At 43.4% G+C, this 22,977-nt stretch overlaps 1 protein-coding gene across 1 annotated transcript in view; it reads right to left on the bottom strand.

The window, feature by feature from the left end:
• Window positions 1–544: 544 nt before the first annotated feature.
• Window positions 545–22,977, bottom strand: part of APBB1IP (amyloid beta precursor protein binding family B member 1 interacting protein) — a 99,586-nt gene continuing 77,153 nt past the window's right edge. The window contains exons 10-14 of the mRNA XM_061181617.1: window positions 20,543–20,653; window positions 13,595–13,693; window positions 12,896–13,010; window positions 2,639–2,742; window positions 545–1,139 (exon numbers count right to left, since the gene is read on the bottom strand). Coding sequence (XP_061037600.1) covers window positions 618–1,139; window positions 2,639–2,742; window positions 12,896–13,010; window positions 13,595–13,693; window positions 20,543–20,653 — 951 coding nt within the window. The 3' untranslated portion in view covers window positions 545–617. The remainder of the gene's footprint in view (window positions 1,140–2,638; window positions 2,743–12,895; window positions 13,011–13,594; window positions 13,694–20,542; window positions 20,654–22,977) is intronic.

Below are 22,977 nucleotides of genomic sequence, written 5' to 3'. Positions count from 1 at the left end.
GAAAACCAAAACCAGACTAGGGTATGTCCAAGACTCCAATCAATCAAGCAATGAGTCTCAAAGAAACTAAATTCACTCTACCTCTCCTGGTTTTCCCTTTTTCTTCTTTCGATTTTTCTGAAAGTTCTGGAGGTCATTGAGATGGAGATGGAAAATATGTCGAAGATCAACAAGACTTTAGAAGGCCTAGGATTTTTAAAAGGTCAAGTATATTATAAAATAGAATTGATATTGCACTAGATTTATACTGATATTTCTAGAAATACCATCTTAAGGAAAAAAATTTAAACTTTTATTAATTTGATGCTTCATAACATAATAAAATAAATGAACATAAAACATCATTTTAGTTAACTTGGAAGGGAAGATAAAATCCATTGAAGTGGAAATACACAGGAAAGATATGTACATTCAGGCAGATATTCTAAATTCTGTGTTAGGTTAAGGATTATGAATGTACTTGAGAAACAGGGAGACGTTTCCTATTTGCATTTCTAGTCTGAATACTTCAATATTGTATCTAAAATGAACAAGATGTCACGGAAACAAAGTAGCAAAAATGCACTTGAGGTTAGCAATGATTACACCCATCACCCAAAGACACTTCTAGGTTTCCCTTAGGGCATGTTGCTTCTCTTCTTTTGCAAAGCTTTCATGAGATCCGACATGAAATCCTGCTCCCCGCCTCCCCCGCCGGGTGGTCCTGGGTTCGCCTGCCTCTTGGGGGGAGCTGGCGGCCTTTTGACCACCACGGGGGTCTGCTTCGCGGCTTCGGGGGCGAGGGCGGGCGGGGGCGGCGGGGGCGGCGGTGGCGGCGGCAGCGAGGACCCCGCGTCGACCGCAAACGACGGCGGCGGTGGAGGAGGCACGAAGTCTGGGGGCGCGTCGCTAAAGTCGGGGGGCGGCGGAGGGAGCTCGTCGTCCTCCAGGGGCGGCGGCGGCGGGGGCGGCGGCAGGAGGTCGTGGGGCGGCGCGGGGAAGCCGGCGGCCGCGCCCTTGGCCTTGGGGGGCATCCCTGGGCTGCCGCAGCCGACGTCCGAGGACCGTCGCACGGGAGGGGGCGGAGGCAGGCTGGACTTGGGAAGGGGCTGGGCCCTGGGCGCTCCGGGGTCGTGGCTGCCGAGGCCGGGCTTCTTGTCCTTCAACAAAGCGACAACAGCATTTATTCTTGACCACACGGCCACGTGGACATGACAGTTCCCGGACAAGTGAGTCTCCGGATTTAGGAAGCGTCTGCCCCCGAGGGGGAGGCTCAGTCCCTCAGTCCTGAGACTCTAGGTTGTTCCTGAGCTGGCTCACCTCATATTTATATAATGCAACTTCCCCCAGGAGTTTCAGGCAGCTGAATTGAATCCCTCTGTTTTAGTGATAATTATTGCAATTTACATTTTATCAGGCTTTCATTTTATTTCTTTCTTTGCTTAATAACCTCTTGCCACTGGAGATTAGAAAATTTTTTTTTCCCCTAACAAAGTGCCCTTATGATTGAGTTTATTTTATTTAGTTCAACTGCTTAGCATGATAAGAAATTAACTGGTGATGTATTTTTTAAAAACTTCTGAACAGGCAGTTTGGGAATTAGTGTTCACACATAGTTAAGTGATTTCTATTCTGGGATCCTTTTATTGCTTTCAGCATTTAAAAATGTTTCTCTTCAGTTGGCATTACAAAAACCATGAAAATAATAATTGCTGAAAGTACACTGCAAGATGAGATTGTCAGACTTGAGAAGCTAACAAGAATATTAGAGAAACACAACTTTTAATGGTCTATTGTGGTTTTCAAAAATTATAAGAAGCTCAATAAATACAGGATTTAACTGTTCCCACCACTGGCTGATGGACAAAATGAAAGGGGAGAATGAGGTGGCAAACTACTGAAACATTTAAGACTGGTTTGAATCATACATGGGAAATATTCAGTGGAACTTGTATAGTCAATTGAGTCATTACCAATTGGACTAATAACTAAATTATAACTTTTAGCTATAATTTTTAGATAGATTTAAATGAATCTTCATTAATCTCCTCTACTAAAAAAAAAAGTTATGGAGAATGTTATACCAATTTGGAAATTATTTTAAAATGCGTTTTCTTCTCTGTCACCCTGAGGACGTATGTAGAACGTTAACAGAAAAATACAATAATGAATATTTTATAGTGGGAGCCTGTCAGTACTCTTCTAATCTGGTTTGGGGTCCAGATAGCATTTAGTAAAGGGCTTCTGACTAACATGTTGCTCTAATTTATTCAGAAAAAATAAGTAAAAATCCCAAGGGCTTAAAATGCAGGTGCCACTTTCAGAGAGTGCTAAAACCACTTGACTAAACCAAAAGAAAAAAAAAAAATTGCTTCAGTCAAAATAAATGTAGCTAAACTAAAAATAGTTACCAATCCTCAGCATTAAAAAAAATTCTTACATTTTCCTGAAGCTGTGATAGTTGGTTTTAATTTTCCATTCTAGCCTATGTAACTTTAAGGTAAATATATATATATGAAGCAATTATCTAAATGAAATTACAGTGGCTTTTGAATTGTTGGAACTCTATTTTCTCTTTTTAAAAGAACAGTTATTAGAATACTGCTAATGGTTTAGAATATGGGCTTACAGGTGACAGTCTGATAGAAGTGGGTCTTACCTTGGTTGTTTCAACATGTCTCTGGGCTTCTCTGAGAACAGTACTCATAGAATGTGCTGCCTGGGGGATCTGACCATTGGCCTGGGTGGTGCCTGTTTTAACTCCTAAGGGGGAGGAAGACAGACGAGAAGAGTGGGCAAAGGTGGGAGGGAAAATTAGGAGTATGGGATTAACAGGTACAAACTACTGTATATAAAACAGGTGGGCAACAAGGAGTTACTGTATAACACAGGGAACTATACTCAATGTCTTGTAATAACCTATACTGGAAAATAATCCAAAAAAAAAAAAACCTGAATCCCTTTGCTGTACACCTGAAACTAATACAATATTGTAAATCAACTATACTTCAATAAAAAAAGAGTGGGCAAAGTATTTTCAACATTCTTCAGAGTTAATCTGAAAAGACAAAGCAGTTTTATGTCTCCAAAGCAAAAGGATTCACAGGTACACAGAGCTTTCGAAAAAACCTGAGGTTCTATGACAATACTTCATGAAATTCAGCAAAACATTCAGGGAAATGAATACTTTATACAAGCAACAAAATCTGGATTAACTGGGGTCCTAGAGAACAGTATGTTCTGCTTTTAAAAACTTTTTGGTGACTGGAAAATGAACCTTGAAAACCTCCTTTTTCTTTTTACTTTTTATTTATTTATTTATTTATTTTTGGCTGTGTTGGGTCTTCGTTTCTGTGCGAGGGCTTTCTCTAGTTGCGGCAAGCGGGGGCCACTCTTCATCGCGGTGCGCGGGCCTCTCACTATCGCGGCCTCTCTTGTTGTGGAGCACAGGCTCCAGACGCGCAGGCTCAGTAACTGTGGCTCACGGGCCCAGTTGCTCCGAGGCATGTGGGATCTTCCCAGACCAGGGCTCGAACCCGTGTCCCCTGCATTAGCAGGCAGATTCTCAACCACTGCACCACCAGGGAAGCCCGAAAACCTCCTTTTTAAAAGAATTGTTGTTGTTGAAGATTTTTCCTAAATGGATGTATCCGGGTTCATACCATGCTACGTACGGGAACAACTTTTGAACGTTATCCTCAACAAAAAATACTTTGAGCACAAAAACAGTAGACAGGACTTCCCCAGTGGCGCAGTGGTTAGGAATCCGCTTGCCAATGCAGGGGACAAGCGTTCGAGCCCTGGTCCGGGAAGATCCTACATGCCGCGGAGCAACTAGGCCTGTGCGCCACAACTACTGAGCCTGCGCTCTTGAAGCCCGCATGCCACAACTGCTGAGGCCCACGCACCTAGAGCCCGTGCTCCGCAACAAGAGAAGCCACCGCAATGAGAAGCCCGTGCACCGCAATGAAGAGTAGCCCCCGCTTGCCGCAGCTACAGAAGCCCGCGCACAGCAACGAAGACCCAACACAGCCAAAAATAAATAAATAAATAAATTTATTTAAAAAAAAAAAGGTGGACAGAGGGGATTGGGCAAAATATACAAACCCCCCCTATATCCTGAAATTAGATTTTTTTCCCCAGGAAGTCCTGATATGTGCTTTTCCTGCCTTTTTATTTGCCCTTTTGCACAAAAGTGTGCCTAGCCGAGGTTTCACAGTTTTGAGAGTGAGAGAGAAGAAGCTGTGTGTTGATGTCTCTGGCTCCTGAGAGGGCATCCCGGGGGGAGGACAGCCAGCCCTCCACACACTGAGGCTGCTCCTCCCACGACTGAACTGCCTCCCAGACCCCGACAGGAGGTCTCCTCCCTGAGGGAATCCGAGCTTGCCTTAGCTCTGCTCAGTAACAGCTGTCCTGCCAAATAGTTATGAAATGACCGCTTGCTTGCTTCTCTAAATATTTTCCAAATATTTTGAAAAACCCAAGAATCTATGCAACAACTCAAAGAAGGTCATTAAGTACTTCAGGAGACAGGGAAGAAGGGAAGGTCTGATGAGGAATCAGACACTTGCACTATCTCAAAGTATCTCTGTACGAATTATTAAGTACAACATGAAAAAACTGCACAGGAGAGAAATCGGACAGCATGTTAGCCAAGCGGTCAGAATGAATGTTTCCAATGAGGGGCAATAGACACCATATGCCTCCGACTGGGATACCCCGAGAAGGACACGGCAGCTTAGTCCTGCCCCAAACACATTACCTGAGATGAATTATGAGGAAATATCAGACACATGTAAACTGAGGGACATTCTCTAAAATAAATGGCCTATATTCTTTAAAAAATGTTAATGTCTTGATAGACAAAGAAAGGCTGAGGAAATGTTCCAGAGGAAAGGGGATGAAAGAGACATGATGCCTAAATGCAAACTGCAAATCTGGATGGAACCGGAGCCAGGAAAGAGCATCGCTGTAAAGGCATCATTGAGACGACTGGCAAAACTGGGATATGGGCTGTGGTTTACGTAAATATACTCTATCAACATGAAATGTTATATTTCCTGAATTTGATAACTGTACTGTGGTTAGTAAGGGAATAGCCTTAATTTTTTTTTTTTTTTTTTTTTTTTTAGGAAATACAAAGGGAAGATTTAAGGGACAAAGGGACACAATGTAGTCAATCTACTCTCAAGAGGCTCCAAAAAAAAAAAGGTCTAGGGACAACATATGGGGGGTGGGGTGGGGAGAGGGGGATGATACAGCAAACGTGACAAATATTCAGGATCGGTGCTCTGGGTCAAGAGTCTATGGAAATTCTTTGCATTATTCTTGCAACTTTTCTGTAAGTTTGAAATTATTTCAGAATAAAAAGATGTTCATGTCCATTTATACAATCAAAAGGCTGGAACAGCCTATAACAACTTGTTCTGCTGTCAGCTTTTTGCTGTAAAATGCATGCTCCTCATTCAGCAAGAGCAGCCATCTCCTTGTGCAGAGCTGCCCTCCTCGGCACATCTGCTCGGTGCTGTCAGAACTTACACCGTGTGCCACGTAAACACGAGATTCTCTCTAAGACTATTTAATGTCTCTCTCTGATTAGCCGCATCTTTGCTCTGGAGGGCGGAAAGTAACAGGTTTAAACATCTTAAGGTCTTAGGATGTTTAAATTTAAGAGTTTTTCATAAGGCCTTGCGTCCCATCCCATGCCGCCGGAGAGATTTAAACCCCTTAGATTCCAAAGTGCTCCATCTCCTCATTTCCTTTGGTCTCTTCTCTTTCCCCTCTTCCCTCTTTGTTTGCATATTCAAAATCTTTCTTTACAGGTAATGGAAACACCTTTGTATAAACAGAAACCAAAGCTGAATACTGAAGACAGGGGAAATTCCTTTAAAGGGCACAAATTATCAATATATACATTTTTTGCTTCTTTTGCCCAAACACACACAGTCTGATTTCTCAACAACATAGTGCACATTGCTATGTAACCAGGATGTCTAGGTCTTTGCCAGTCTGTGGGAACAAAAGAAGTCACGTCTACAGCAATCTCTCAGATGCTCCAAGCTGCTGTCCTCCCTTTACCAGGAAGTCTAATCTTTTCTGTGGGTTCTCTGCCCCATCCTGAGACAACCCATGGGTACCCACATAACTCGTATATCCTGTAGGTGCCACCGATTTCGGACCTAGGTTGTCCTGGGGTCACAGTATTAATGTCCCAGCTGTCAAGTAGCAACACCACCCCTCCTGCTGCCACGTCTCTCTGGCAGACCTCAAAGGAATTAGGGGTGGGAAGTTTATTAAACATATATGCGACCCGCATGTTTTACAGAACTCAAGTGCATTCCCAGGAGGGGACTGATCCCTCATCCCCTTCTTCACCCATGTGGTTTGTAAAGGGCCGATCCCACCACTTGTACTGGCATCCTCTTCAGTGCGGCTACGTGATTTAGGTATAAGCATGCAATGGAGCCCTCCCGGGGCGTTTTCAGAAGTGGGGCTTTCTCTTTGTACTAAGATTTCCAGCTGTGTGAAAAATGTTAGCCTAGAGAGCCAGTGGCAGTCCTTCCCACCTCATGGGGACACTGCCCAAGAAAGAAACAGTATCTTGATGACTTCGCTTAACCCCCTGGATCCCGCTGTGCCTGAAAGCAGCCTACCTCTGGATTTCCTAGTTTTGTGCCGTAATAAATCTCTCCCCCTTGGTTTTTGTTGCTTAAACTAGATTGAGTTGGATTTCTGCCAATTGCCACGAAAGAGTCCTGATGAAAAATAGTGGCTAAAGTCATAAAATCATTTAATAAGTACTAAAAAAAGCCTCCACGGCTGTTTCCTAATATAAAAGAAAAAACCCTGCCATTTATCAAGAATACATTACTTGTTGCTAAACACTTTGGATGTAGAACGATGCCTCGGGATTTTCAATTGGGTAATCACAGCAGAGGCACACAAATCGCCTGTGGTTTGACTCCCAGCCAGTGACCCTGCACCACTTGGCCTTGCCTCTCCAGGACTCTGGGTCAACCATGTGAAGAGGGAGAGGGCAGGAGAGGAAAGGGATTCCAGATGAAAAGTTGAAGCGGAGGAGGCATCAGACTGACGGGGCCTGGGGTTGATTGTCTCCAGGCTCTATCAGATGGTTTTATAGCAGGTCCTGCCCAGGGAGAGTTAGTGCCCGCGCCAGGTCTCCTCGGCTGCAGTTCTTGTTCTGATCTGTCTCTCGTGGGTCCAAGGCCCAGGAAATCTGTCCTCTGTGGGTGACCCCCACTCTGCAAGCCAATGACTCAGAAAACAGTTGTTGGGGTGATGAAGGAGGCTCCCTGACTACTGCCCCAAACAGCCCGAGGTTCAAGTGAGCCCATCAGCCAGTAACTCCTCTGATCCCAAGGAACATTTGTTTTTTCAACACTATTCTTGACATTTACCTTAATTTTGGCGGCGGGAGGAAGAGGGGTGTTGCAAGGAATGTATGGTTTGATTTGTCCCGGGCTCCTGGATAGACATGGGTCCCTTAAACACTTTCCAAGAGCCCTAGTGATTTTGTGTGATGAGTTTAGGCGAAGAGAGAGGCTTGGATAATAATATACGAGAAGAACTGAATTTTAAAAGATGGCGTCATTTCAAGCGGGTCTTTGTTGCTAAGATGTGATCATGGTCGTCGTGTACGTATGTGTATAACTGAGAAGAATGAACTTCACGTTCTATTTGAAAGTGGTTTCCCTTCCTTCTAAGCTCATCATCTTCAGTTCCTTCCGAGCTGGTCACTAATGTAGCTCTTTAGAGCTTAAAATCCCACCCAGCAGGTGCTCATGGCAATACATTCTAAGGCATAAACTGAAAGACAGTTTAAATTGAGGACTTCTTTCCCCTTAGATGCTCAAATGGAAGCATTTAGTAATAAGCAGGGATGCTCTCAGTATGGTTTATTTTAAGATCTCATCACATTTTTTTCTCTGTAGGGCTACAGGGCTTAATTTTGATAAATAAGACTCTACAGCAGAACCAAGATGGGTTAATTTACTACCTACTAACGGATATTCCATCGTGGGAAAGATCCTTCTTTTTGATCAATGGACATCTCATCTGACTGCTGCAATGGTGTTCTTCAAAAATTGGATTTAAGCAATTCATTTAGGAGAAACGGAATGAACATGCATTTTGCATTTAGTATTAAGGGCATTCACATTACTTCACCCTCAGAGAAACCCTACCAGGTATTAATTCATTTTTCCATTTGTCGTCCCAACCATCTTCGAATTCTAGCCGAGTGCTTGTTATCTGCCCAGCAGTGCGGTCCGTGCTGGGAAAACTATGGTGTACCAGACAGAAACAGTCCCTGACCTCATGATTTCCTTCAGTGTCTGGAGGAGGGAACAGACACTAAACTAGTAATCACACATTATTAATTATGACTGGCCTACCAAGGACAATTCATTTGAGATCTGAGGCTGGGCAGGAATTAGCCGCATGAAATCAAGGAGCATCATGAACAGAGGAAGAGCATCTGAGAAGTCCTTGAAAAAGGATGGTGCTTGGGGCTTTGAAAAAGTGGGAAAAGCAGATGGGCTCTGTGGCAGGAACAGGAAGACAGGGGTGGGGAAAGAGCCAGGTGAGATGGACGAGGCTCATTTCATGCAGGTTTTGGTGGCCTTGCTAAGGACTGGGGACTTAATCTGAGAGCACTGGAAAGCATCTGAAGGGCTGAAGCACCACCCCATGGGGCCAAGTGAAGATCATGGTGGCTAGGATTTGAAGGCAATGGAGACAAACAGGCATGGACAGATTTGACCAATATTCAGAAGGTAGAATCAGCAGGATTTAGGAGTGACTGGATTTGGAGGTGAGTTTTCTTGCATGTTTTCTGCAGGAGAAATTGGGCAGATGATGATGTTATTTATGGAAACAGAGAACAACAATGGGGGAGCAAGTCTGGAGGGTAAGAGGATGAGCTCAGTTTTGCAGATGTTGAGTTTGAGGTGTCTGGGATGGATCCACGTGAAGCCAATGAGCAGACAGTTGGATACATGCGTTTGAAGGTCAACAGAGAAGCCTGGATTGGATTTACGTAGCTATAGGTGGTCAGCTCATACACAGTGCTGGGGGTGGATTAGATCACTTAGGGAGATAGTGTAAAATGAGGATAGGGTTAGGATTGATGGGTCTTGGGTAGTTTAAGGTGGGGTAGAAGAAGAAGAAGAAGAGTTGCTATAGGAGGTTAAAAAAGAGTGGTCAGAGAAGTTGGGGGGCGGGGTGGGGGACTTGGAGTGTGTGATATCTGGAAAGCCAAGAGAGGAGATTGGTTCAAGGAGGAGTGGTCAGTTGTGTTGGGGTTGCTGAAAGGTGGGCTAAAAAGAGGGGTTTACAGTAGTTTGATTTAGCAACACAGAGGCCGCTGGTGAGATTAGCAAGAGCATTTTCCACCAGGTAGTAGAGACAGAAGCCTGACTGAAATGGGTTGAAGAGTGAAAAGGAAGTAGAAAAATGGAGACAGCAAATATGGTCCACCTTTTAGAATAGTTGCTTGTCAGATGGGGCACTAGCTGGAGGGGGATTTGGAGTTGTAGGAGGGTTTTAAATTTGATTTTGTTTCTTTGAAGAAGGGCGCGATATTGATGAGAAGAAAACAGTAGAGCAGGAGAGAAAGTAGAAGAGAATGGCATAATCATGCATCTCTCTGGTCTTTGTCCTGGGTTCCTGGCACAGAACTTGGTATTTTCCAAGCTATCAGAGTGTCTTTGTTATTCAGCCCCTAGGAACACATCTGAGTTTATGCAAACAAGGTGGATCAGGATGGGTGCTGGTCACCAGAAGACCAACCGACTGATTAGAGGGTTGAGGCTTTGGGCCAGCCCGACATCGGCAGAGTAGAGAACAGGGGCTAGAAATTGAGTTCAGTCACGTGGTCAATGATTTGATCAATCATGTCGATGAATGAAATCCCAATAAAAAATCTGGACAGTGGTGCTTTCCTGGTGGTGAATACATCCATGTGCTGGAAGGGTGATGCACCCTGATTCCAGAGGACACAGAAACTCTTCATCTGGGACCCTCCTAGACCTCACCTTATTCATCTTTCGTTTGGCTGGTTCTGATGTGTATGCTTTACTTACTTTTTTAATTTTTAAAAATTTTTCTTTCTTACTTTATTTTTTGGTTGCGTTGGGTCTTCATTGCTGCGTGTGGTCTAGCTGCAGTGAGCGGGGGCTACTCTTCGTTGTGGTGCATGGGCTTCTCATTGCGGTGGCTTCTCTTGTTGTGGAGCACAGGCTTCTAGGCGAGCGGGCTTCAGTAATTGCAGTACGCGGGCTCAGTAGTTGTGGCACACGGCCTTAGCTGCTCTGCGGCATGTGGGAACCTCCCGGACCAGAGGTTCCCCACCGAACCCGTGTGCCCTGCGTTGGCAGGCGGGTTCTTAACCACTGCGCCACCAGGGAAGTCCCAGATGTATACTTTATAATAACACTGTAACAATAAGGATAGCACTCTCCCAAGTTTTGTGAGTTGAACTGTTGAACCTAAGGGGGTTCTGGGAAACCCCCAGATTTGTGGCCGGTAGGTCAAAAGTTTGGGTGGCCTGGGGACCCCTGAAGTGTGGCTGGCATCTGAAGGAAGGGCAGCCTTATTAGGACTGTGCCCTTTTGGGGTCTGAGCTAATTCCAGGGGCAGCATCAGAGTTGCGCTGCAGGACTCCAGTTGGGGCAAGAATAGGGGACGAGAGCATGCATGGAAGAATCAGCCCTTGTTAGGCGGTAACACAATAGACATGGGCTAGGATGGGTGTAGATGCAGGTAAGTCACTGGGTTTGGTGGTGGAAAGTTGATGGTTCCATTTTTTTTTTTTTGCTGAGAGTAAAGGGGCTAGAGATTGGAAATCTGAGGAGAGTGAAGAATGTCTGAAACAATTAGAGAAACTAGGAGATTACACTGACTGGGATAGGTTTTCTCAACATTACTGACATTTGGGACTGGCCAATTCTTTGTTGTTCAGGGCTGTCCTGTGCATTGCAGGACAGGCAGCATCCCTGGCCTCTACCCATTAGATGACACAAGCACCCCCCAAAGCATGACAACCAAACATGTTTTCAGACATTGCCAAGTCTTCCCTGGGGGTCCAAGTCTCCCTTGGTCGAGAACCACTGGTCTAGAGAAACACAGTAAGAGCCACAGGCAGTATTAAGGGCCTGGTTGTAGTTGATGTCGACAGATCTGTGATGGACTCAGTGTCTACCGTATGCCGAGCCCTCTAGGAGGAAAGGATGTCCCAATCCCTCTCCCCATGCTGGAGAAGCCTCACTCCCCCTACCCTCTCCTTTTCTCAACCTCCAGATTTCCTATATACTAGGTTAACGGTGGGCAGAGTCCTGTGGGTTGAGAGCCAGCCCAGTCATTCTCACTTCCTTCCTTCCTTTTCCCCTCCCTCCTCTCTCGCTCCCTTCTTTTCTTCCTCTTTTTCTTTAAATCCCTGGTGTTATAGTTGCCTCTGGCTAGGGCTGAAACTTAGGGGAGAGAGATGCCCATTTCAGGCTTTGAGTTTAAACCACATGCTCTAGCTTGTTCTAACAGGTAGCCTTGAATTGGGAGTTATGAACACTAGCCCAGCTGATCAAACGTGGAATTCTATTTGCCATGGTTCCTGTGTCTATATCTCTTTCTCTTGGGAACTTCATGGGAGGGATGCCTGTGTCTGGATGTGGGCTCAGTGGTGCCCTACCAAAATAGCATCTCACAGCACCCCCAAATCCCCAATGACCACTGACACACACACATAACTGGTAGAGCTAAGGTCCTGGCAAGATGTGGGCTCTGTTTCCATCCAAGTGGGTGGACTGTAATTCAGTTCTGACACCTCCTGGAGTTGGCACCAGACTCTACAGGTTTAAGGTACAACCTTCACAAGGCTGCCTCCACTTCAATGCCAGCCACCCGCCACTTCTGACCAGCCCTTTATAAACTGAGAGTTTCCCACGACCCCCTCAGGTTCAATAATTCACCACAATGACTTGCAGAACTCAGGAAAGCTCTATACTCACCCATTACAGTTTTATTATAAAGGATGCCCACAGGGCGAGGTCTGGGTGGGTCCTAGACGTGGACCCCTTTCTCTGTGGGGTCAGGGCATGTAACCCACCTGGTTCCTTGACTTGTTCACCAACCAGGAAGCTCCCCCAAGCCTTGGTGTCTAGAGTTTTTATTGGGGTTTCATTAAGAGGTACAATTGATTAAATCACTGGCCACAAATGGTTCAAGTTCTTCCAACCATTATTTATCATAAAGACAATGTGTTTGCATCACAGCTCAACCACTGAGAAGCACTACATACTAGCTTCTCCAAGCTTCAGTTCTCTCAACTGTGGAGTGAGGATAATAATGTATACCTTGCAGGGTGGTTGTAAGGACAAGAAATAATGTGTATGTAAAGCAATGCATAGTACCCACTCCATCCCTCAATGTCTTGCCCTCCTTCTTAAAAATATAAACCAGTAGCTGTTATATTACCATTAAAATGTGATGTCCAGAATTGGGTATGGGGCTCTAGCCATGATGTTATTGAGGCAAAACACCAAGGAATGATCTCACCGTTGGTGTGAGCAGCCTGCTGGGCACTAATGGAGCCTCGAACAAACATCACATCTATACTGTAATGAGACACAGCTCCCTACAAGCTCACCCTAAGCTGGTGATCACCATCTTGTCCACAAGCATATCATGAAAAAAGGGTCAGAGCTTTGCTAAAAGTCACTTATAAAGAAATAGATACAAGTGTGTGTGTGTGGAGGGGGGCGGGACCTTAAATTTGATCATCAGGAGGGAATGTATTCTGTACAGTGTCTACAAAGTTCTGTTTCTATGAAATACATTAGATAAGTTTGAACACAACCTCTGAGCTCTGAACAGGTGTCAGACTCTCCCCTCTGCAAGGTACCTGTAGAAGGCGGGGCTGGTGGGGCTGCGTTGACAGTGCCCAGGTTTGTCCACCGAGAGGCAAGCCCTGCCCTGGCCATGGCCCGCTGATAGTTATCATAGAGCGTCTTTCCATACTAGGGAGAGAACACAAAAAAAGCAAGTAATCCCAAATTCTGCACTCAATTGCAAACTGCAAATTCAGGGAAAAAAGGACTTCATGACTACTCTTTTTATTCCTTTCCTGAGACTTTTTTTAGTAGATGTATTTAAATTAAAAAAAATCCACAAATCATGTTTTCATATGTTAAATAATTTTCCAGATTAGCAGAGTCAGGTAATACTTTCACCTCCCCATTAGAGGAGAGCTTTAACCACGCACCGTGATGACATATATCTTTATGTAATTCTACTGCAGATTGTACCTCGCGTTTCTTAATTACACACGACACTTGCAAAGCTCTCCATACATCAATATCTGAGATGTCTCATGTGAAAGTAAATCCCTGACTCTCAGGTCATGGGAGAGGTCCATGTATCGACCACTCTCACTTACTTAAAAAAAACAACGGGCAAATAAACAAGGTAATATCTATGGCATTGACCCATTAATGGCATTGACTCAGTAAGAATGGATCAGCTGTTTCTCAGTAGCACAAAGACTGGACCCAGGTCAGGAGGCTGGTTAGCAAAGATAGGGTGAGTCGAAACGCTCTCTCACCTTGGCGATCCTGATTCCTGTAACCCACTGATTTAGCATTCTTGCGTCATCACAGCAGAGATACTTGATATACTGGGACTCCTTCTGAATTTGGGGATGCTAGAAAAAGCCATTTCAAAGACCGTTTATAAGCTCTTCACTTATTAGCACCTTTCAAAAACATTTTTAAAATTCTCACAGTGTATGAGATTTCCTGAGATGGTGGCCAAAATTACCGGTGGCAATTTTAGGATTAGGAACAGGAGTATATTTTTTACAGAGGCTAAATTTGGAAAGAATTTAAGAAAGCGGTGACATGATTTATCACAAGCATTTTTTACTATATTATCAATAATCATTTTCATTCCTGCTTTTTGAACACTTGAAAGCCTTCACATTTATCACATTTCTAGCCCTACAAGAAATCCAAATCGTTTCTCCATTTATCAGATAAAGGAACTTACCTGATGTAACTCTTATGTCAAGGAATTAATGCTTTTGTGACTCCCCATCAGTCCTAGGGTTATTTCTGCTACCAGGAATTCAGGGTTTCACCCCGTCTTCTGTCATCTCTTACCCAAATGGGCCATTTTGGCCTCCAGATGGATGGCGCAGAGGAATATTTCTGTCTAATCTTAAGTGGCAATGAGCTAGGTGCTGCACTAGGGGTCATCCAGGCCTTCCAGGAGCTCCTGATCAAAGAGAACAGTGATGGACAGGCACGAAGGGGAAGGAGAGTCACGGGTCCTTGGTCATACAGAACATCCTTGTCTTTCAGCACCAGAAACAGCTCCCTAACTTCCAACCGCATTCCTGTTCTGACTGTCTTGTAAGAGGGGCAAAACATGGGTCTCTCCAGCAATTTGATGCCTATAGTTCTTAGAAAGCAGCTGTTGTTTTGTTTTGTTTTGTTTCTGGAGGAATTTTAAAAGTTGATCTTGTTACCTTTGGCTTGATATATTAAAATTTCTTTGGTTTGTTTTTTGGTGCATGTCATGTCATGGGAAAGCCAGGTTCCCAGGAGCAGACTTAAACTGTATTGTGCTTGCAATGAAAGCAACTGTCTGGGTAGAGGGATCCACTTAAACAGCACAATCAACAATTTCTTAAGTATGTACTTCATCCAAATAGACTAAAATGTAGTCATTCCCTTAAGCATAATGGCTGTTGAGCACAAAAGAGAGGCAAGAACTCTTGACCTAGAGTTCTGACTATGGCTCCTCCTATGATCAGGAGGTCGAAGTATAGACTTTGGTTCATTCTCTCCAACATTAGTGGGGTGCGTCTCACCAACTTCCTTATGTCACATGTGTACTAAGACTGTATACAGAAGAATTAAGCATCAGATGACCTTGAAGGTCTCTCGTGATCCTCAGATTTTATGATTCTAAGATGAGCTGCCTAGTGGGCTCCTTTCTGGCTCCCTCGTGAAGGCAGGAACATTCTAGGCTCCCAGGACATCATCCAGCAAGTTCCTCATTCTTCTGTCATGTCTTAGGACCTTGCCAAGGGGTTTACTCCCTTGAGCTTTTAGCTGAAAAAATATTTGCAAAGACGTTTAAGGAAAAATGCTGGCTCCATGCCACTGGTTAGACTCTTCCACCATTGGTTTGGTTGCTCCTGACCACAGAAAGAGAAGCTCCTGCAGGATGTGCCATGCAGCACACAAAGGTCAGGGCCACTGCAGATCGTTGTTCAAAGGGATCTTACAGATCCTCTAAACTTACCAGTGGGAGACCAGAGAAGTTAAGCCATTTATCCAAGGTCAAAGGGAGTGGGAGAACCATAACAAGAACCAAGGGCCTGTGCATTCAACAGATACCTCTGGGTGCTCAGAAATATACCAGTCCCTAGGTAGACAGAGATGAGAAAGAAAGGCTCACGCCGTACTTAGGAAGTGGCGGCTGGGATGTCACTGGGGGAGACATATGTAAACAAATGTATGATCACTCTCTGACATGGTAAAGTTCGTAGTAAAAGTTGGAAACCAGAGAAAGGCTCTTTGGACAAAGTGACAGAATGTTATAATACATTTGAGGAACGTGTAGAAATTCTGTGTGGCCAGGACCTGGGAGCCATGGAAAGAAGAGGCAGAAAAGAAGCTGGAGAGGAAGTGGAGTCAAGGGCCTTGTGTCAAAATAGCATCTGGACATTGTCCTCTAGGCAGTGGGGCCATCAGACCTTTGGAACAGTAGGGAATCCAGGCAGCAGTGGTAGCTGTGGCTGTGGAGTGAGGAGGAAGAACAGACAGAGAGGGCTGCATGAGAGCCGTCTCACAGAAACCAGAACTTAGGGACTGGACAACAGAGGGGAGAGGAGGGACTTCAAGGATGATTTCTCTATTTCTAGCTTGGAAAAGTAGGTGGGTATTATGGGTTTCATTGTGTCCCCTCCAAAGACATGTTGAAGTCCTAACCCTCTGTTGAGGTATCTGTGTGAATGTGATCTTATTTGGAAACAGGATTGTTGCAGATGTAATCAGGTTAAGGTGAGCTCATACTTGATTAGGCATTTATATTCTACTAGGGGAGAAAGCCAATAAAAATACAAAACACTAAGTAATGTAATTTCAGACTGTGAAGAAAAAGTATCAGAGTAAGGGTAGGGAATAGGTGAGTGATGGAGCAGAATTCCAGAACTCTTTCCATGACCCCTCACCACCTCTCAACGGAGCTCAGTAGAGACATAACTCCTCCTGGAGGATGGTCACTTCCACTGTCCCATCATACCTCACCTCAGAATGCAGTGAGAAAAAATTCACAAAGGAGTAACTTCACAGGAAAGGGGAGTGTGCATCAAAGAAAGAGCACAAGGGCAGAAATGATTCTGGGGTACCAAGTCCTTTCTTGTGAGTATGGACAGCCTCTGATATCTTTTTTGTGAGTACGGTCAGCCTCTTAAAAAACTTTTTTATTTACTTATTAATTTTTAAAAATTGAAATATAGTTGACGTACAATATTATGTTAGTTTCAGGTGTACTACCTAGTGATGTGACACTTGCCTACATTATGAAATGATCACCAGGGTAAGTCTAGTAACCATCTGTCACCATACAAAGTTATTGCTGTATTACTGACCATACTGCTCAACCTCTTAAAGGACAGGTGATGTCTCTACTGCCTTCTCAGAGTGTGGCCCCTGGGCCATCAACATCACCTGGGAACTTGGTGGAAGTGCAAATTCCGAGGCCTGATCCCAGACCCACAGAATCAGAAACTCTGGGGGCCCAGCCACCTGTGTTTTAACAGCTCTCCTGGTGAGTCCCATGCACTCTGAAGTTTGAGAACCACTGGTCAATAGAAATATTTAATTGGTTCTAGAGTGCAGTAAGAATGCCTTCCAGTTCTTGCTTGCTGGCTATGTCTCTCGACATTGCACTGATGGTCTTATGGGCATATATTGTTTAATCTGTTTTTTTTTTTTTTTTTTAAATTTGTTTATTTATCTTTTTGGCCGTGCCATGCAGCATGTAGGATCTTAGTTCCCCGACCAGGGAGATTGAACCCGTGCCCCATGCAGTGGAAGCAAGGAGTCTTAACCACTGGACCACCAGGGAAGTCCCCAGGAAGTGTTCTTATTCCCACTTTGTAGCAGAGGGCAATGAAGCTTAGAGAGTCCCAATGACAATGTGCCAGGTGACAAGGCCAGAACTCAAATTCTCATCTTCCCGACAGCGCCCCACCACGGACTGTCATAATCCGTGAGTTTATCCTGAGTAAGAAACTCCCGGGCTGAACTTCTCAGCCCTTGCATGTCTGTGGAATCACACGATCTCTTAACATGCTTCACCATAATCTCCAACTCCTTTTGCAATGTATGTGCACATTCTTTGAATTCTGTAAATCTACTCACCCTCATGAAATATTTGCATATCAAGAATTTTTTTCCCTCACAGTGGACAGAAAGGCACATAAATGACCAAAATGTTCATAAACAAATTAGGTTCTCCAAACGATGACAGACACTTTTACTCAGCAAATGAATAGAAATTCCTAATATTTAGGGAAGGAACTGAGAAGCATGCCTAAGAGCAAAATAAGCAGGGTGGTTGCCCGTAAGGAAACTGGCTTGAGAACAGAACTGATCATTCTGAGAAAAGGGAAATGTGTGTTCCCCTTGGGTTGTTTGTCCTGATTCTTGTTTGTTCCTGGATCATCAGGCCTGCTTTTTTTTCACCTCTGAGCCCTCTCTCCCATCTGGGAGGCCCTGCCCTGGGTCTCAGCGTTGCCACGCTCAGTGCAGCCCAGGGTGACCTGTGTCCCAGATCAGATAGTTCAGCCCATGATTCTGGGACCTAGTTCCAAGCTTGTGAGTCAGCACCAGAAACCGCATTCCCACCCTGCTCACTGGATCTAAATCCTCAGCCTGGGACCTCTAGGTCTGAGAGCTCTTCTTTCTCTTGCTGGAAATCCCTCCTCCAGCCTCTGGACCCTGGCCATGGGTTTGGGCCCTTGCCCCCTTCTGACAACGTTCATGCTATTTGTCCACTCTGAAGTGGATTTCATCACCAGCTGATAAGCCCTGACTGTTGACTCTTAGAGTTAGAACACATTCTGATCCTCTGAGTGCAAAACTTGACTGTGCTGAGGAAAAACTAAGATTCCTGGGCCCCATCCTTAAATGGTTTGATTCTGTGGGTCAGGGCCCTGGAACCTGTATTTCTAACCAGCCTCCCCTGACTCTGATTCAGCCAGTTTATTGACCAGCATTTCAGAACCTCTCTCTAAAACCTTCTCCCTACCTAAGAGATGTGGGCAGTGCTGCAGAGGTGCAGTGCACGCCCATGTGCAAAGGAGGGCCTCCATTTTGGTAATTTTTCAGCGTCTCAGGATTGCAAACAAGGGCCATGGGGGCAGACAGAAACACAATGAAGACAAAGTTCAAGGGCGGCTTGGGCTGGGGGGAGGCAGAGAAGAGATTCTGTGTCCTAGCAAACAGTGTCCGAGAGAATGGCCTCTGGGCCACCGCCCGGCTTCTCATCCTGGCTCAGCCACTTCCTGGTCGGGAGTCTCTGTGCCCAGGTTCCACATCTACAAACTAGGGAGAATTGTGGCTCTCACCTCATAAGGCTGATAAAGGGATTAAGTGAGTTAATATATGGAAAGTGCTTAAATCATTGCATTACACATGAAACATTTCTCGTGTGCTTTTTGTTCATTAAGAAATGTCATTTTCTGACAAAGGGATAGAAATGAAGAATAGCTTAGTGGTGGCCAGGGGGTAAGAAGGGGATGGGAATAGGAGGGAAGTGGGTGTAGTTATAAAGGAGGGTGCCTTGTGGTGATGGGAATGCTCTGAATCTTGACTGGACCAATGTCAATATCCTGGTTATGACATGGTACCACGGTTTTGCCAGATGTTACCATTGGAAGAAACTGGGCAAATGGCACATGGGACCTCTCTGTAGTATTTCTTACAATTGCATATGTACAATTCTCAAAGTTTAATTAAAAAAGAAAAGAAATGGCATTTCCTTCAAACTGCTGCATTTTTAAAAGACAAATGGGAGCAGTAGCAGGGGATGCCCAGGCTGCCTGTGCCCCATCGGGGTTTTGAGAATGGTTGGGCCAAGGCGATACCCGACTCCTGGAGTAACAGGTGTGTGACAGTGGCACACGAGTGTGGGCGCCTCTGAAATGATGGAGTGGGTTCATGATCATCTCCAGTGACAGCGTTCTTGACAAAGAATACGTTTGCTACCAATGTAAATGTAAGCGCTGTCCTTAATTTGTGAAAATGATGTAAACCTATAGTATAGACTGGCCCACTTCCTCGGGAGAGGTGACAGCTTTGCCAGGAGCACATATGCACACACGGAGTCCAGCTTCGGACGTTTCCAGAAACACGGTAATGGGGTCTTCCTGGGGGTGGCTGGGTGACGGACCTACAAAGGTACCTCACCAGGAACCTGGTCTCGTTAACACCTGCTCCACAGACTTCTTTCCCAGAAGGAAACAGAGGAACCCCGATTCAGAAAGGAGAAATTCTGGGGGATTTCAGGGAGGGGCAATATTGGGGTTGGGGATTAAGAGGTACAAATCATTAGGTATAAAATAAGCTACAAAGATATATTGTATAACACAGGGAATATAGCCAATATTTTATAATAACTATAAATGGAGTATAACCTTTAAAAATTGTGAATCGCTATATTGTACACCTGTAACATATACCATTGCACAGCAACTATACTTCAATTAAAAAAATAATAAAAAATGAAGTATATTTGTAGGAAAAAAAAGAAATTCTGTACACAGCCCTGAACCGGGGCCAAGTGGAATGGGCTAACCCCCGCTCTCTGGTGTGAGGCTGTGAAGGGAAAGGAATCTGTGAGGTCGGAGACAATGGCATAGCCAGAACAGCTGCATAAATTCCCTGAGTCCATTTCTAGGGGTCAGTCGTTACAGCTGGCAAATAAAAGTTACTTCTGCCCAAGCTTCCAAAATGTGGTGCTAATGTCAACCTTACCAGACACCTGATAATACATATTGCCTTTTGATAATACACACCTTAAAAAGTTTCAAGACCCAGTAATGCTATTTTTAGAAAAAGATATATTTTCCTATTTTTTGTATTTTCTATATTTTTCTAGAAAATCTTGTCAACTTCCTAATTTCTAAAAATATCTTACAATGGAATAAGAGTCTGATAAATAAAGAACTAAAAGACTGATTGTCTTGTCAATAAAATTGTAACTAAAATTTGTTCAAAATGTAGAGTTCTCTTTTTCATAAAGTGATGAAGAAACCCAGACAGACTGACTTGAAAGTTTTAGACTCAGATAACAGGCTTTGGAGAAATGATCTGAGTTGGCAGAAATGTTTCCCCCTTTCCTATTTTGGTTTACAATAAAAAGCTTATTATGTTATACTTGTAGTTAACTGTATAACATTTAACATTTTTCTTCTTAAAAGGAAACATTACCTTAAATTGCTTACAGATCTAAAGTAAGGACTTCTTAAACCTACCTTTAAAACAAAGCAGTAGTCAGTGGGTGCTTTGTATTTCATTTTACACTGAATCCCATAGTAAATGTTGACATTTTCAAACTGTATAAAACATGCCAGATCTCGAGATGTCTGAAAGAGAAGGAAAAAATAACCTCAACCTAGCTGACAAGTAATATTTTTCTAAGGTCGTTCTTCATGGCACAACGAAGGATTACATTTTAGTAGGAAAATACAGAATTTCAGGTAATTTATATAAGCATCTACCATGTATAGCTTTCTAAAAGCCAAGCCTACATTTTAAGAAGGAAAGAGCACATCCAGGCAAAACAGCAGGCCACAGACCAAAAGTGGAGCAAAAGATTATACTGCTGTTCTAGCACCTACGCGTGGACTCCCAGAGATGACTGGCATCATTATTGATGGAGTTCAGACAAGGTGACCGAGCACCTCGTCAAACATTTCATTTTGTCTTTTGCCATTCTAAGTCAGTGATGGATTTCATGACTGAGCATTTAGAAAAATGTCCCCCTCAGGATGAACAATGAGAGGTAAATTTGATGCTCAGAAAATTCGCACACACTTCATGCACTTCTTCCTGAGGAGAGAAGATCCCTTTCGTGCCTTCTCTTTAGGGCTGGTGGTGTTGCTGTGGAAACAGAACCCTCTCCTCCACATATAATATGCATTGAGAAGACATCAACCTCTAATCTACATATTTGGTTACACTTCAATTACAAATTTGTTCTGTTACTTTTTCCCCCCCTCACGTTCTATAATTCTTTACTGAGTTAATGAATAAAAAAATAAAAGGTAGAATTGCTACATCTCAATGCACAATTATTCCTTTATATATGGTAGTATACTTTTTTCTTGTAAGACATTTTCTTCTGGATTTTCAAAGTTTTAGTTTTTTTAATTAGAAAAATAAAACTTTCATAATTTTTTTTTTGAATTTTTTTTTTTTAAGTTTATTTATTTATTTATTTATGGCTGTGTTGGGTCTTCGTTTCTGTGCGAGGGCTTTCTCTAGTTGCGGCAAGTGGGGGCCACTCTTCATCGCGGTGCGCGGGCCTCTCATTATCGCGGCCTCTCTTGTTGCGGAGCACAGGCTCCAGACGCGCAGGCTCAGTAGTTGTGGCTCACGGGCCTAGTTGCTCCGCGGCATGTGGGATCTTCCCAGACCAGGGCTTGAACCCGTGTCCTCTGCATTGGCAGGCAGATTCTCAACCACTGTGCCACCAGGGAAGCCCATAATTTTTAAAATAAGTTATTTTATATATAGTAAAACAAAAATCTTCCTTCATCACTCTTTTTTTTTCTAATTTCATTCTCTTCTCCAGAGAAGACATTCTTCCAAATGTTTTTGGGGATACATTTATATACCTATGTATGTGTAGACATACCCACATACATATATACAATTTTTAAAATATAAATGAGATTTTACTCTCAATATTTTTCCATGACTTTGTTCTTTTTCTTAACATTATATCTTGGGGTCTATGTTAGGACATATGAAAGGATATATCACATTCTCTGTATAGCTGCATAACTGTATAGATGTAGCTATTTATTCCACCATCCTACTATAGATGACTAGAGGTTACTTCGATATTTTGCTATTACAAAATATATTGTGCATATGAGCAAATGTTTCTGTGGGGTAGATTGCCAAACATGGAGCTGTCATTTGAAGGGGTGTTCCCTATTATATTTGCATAGATTTTTCTAAACTGTCCCCCAATTTGGCTGTACCAGCTTACATTCCAAACTTCTGTACATAAGAGTGCCCATTTTTCTTACCCACTCCTGATGAAATTTGCATATTATCAATATTGTTAGTTTTATCAATCTCATGGGAGGAAAAATTTCACTTATTTACATTTTCCCGATTACTAATAAGACAGAGCAACTTTTTAATTATTCACTGGCTACTGATATTTCTGTTTCTGTGAATTCTCACTTAATAAGCATTGCTGTTTTTCTATGAGTATGTTTATCTTTTTCTTAATGAGTTGTTGAAGTCTTTATGTTTTATGGATATTCATACTAGGTTATACATGCTGCAAATGTACTCTCTGACTCTAGAGCTAGTCTTCAACTTCTTGTTTGGTATCTCTGGCCATAAGGAGTTAAACACAACTTTATATAGTCAAATCTGCCAATTTTCTTTGTTATAATTTTGAGTTTTTAGTCTTGTTTAAGAAGGCTTCCCCACTGCCAAATTATGAGAATATTGACCATATATTTTCTCCTCATATTTTGTAATTTTGTCCAAATACATTTAATCAGCGTAAGATTTAATTTGGAACATGGTATGAGGTAGGAAACTATATTTTTCCAAATGGATATACAATTATTTCAATGCTATTTGTTGAGTATCACATTCTTTCCCCACTGCTATAAAATGCTCACTTGAATTTCTCTTATATTAGATGGCTCTCTGTTGATCT

Source organism: Eubalaena glacialis, chromosome 2, assembly GCF_028564815.1.
Source record: "Eubalaena glacialis isolate mEubGla1 chromosome 2, mEubGla1.1.hap2.+ XY, whole genome shotgun sequence".
NCBI lineage: Eukaryota > Metazoa > Chordata > Mammalia > Artiodactyla > Balaenidae > Eubalaena > Eubalaena glacialis.
This window is presented reverse-complemented; position numbering and strand designations above follow the sequence as displayed.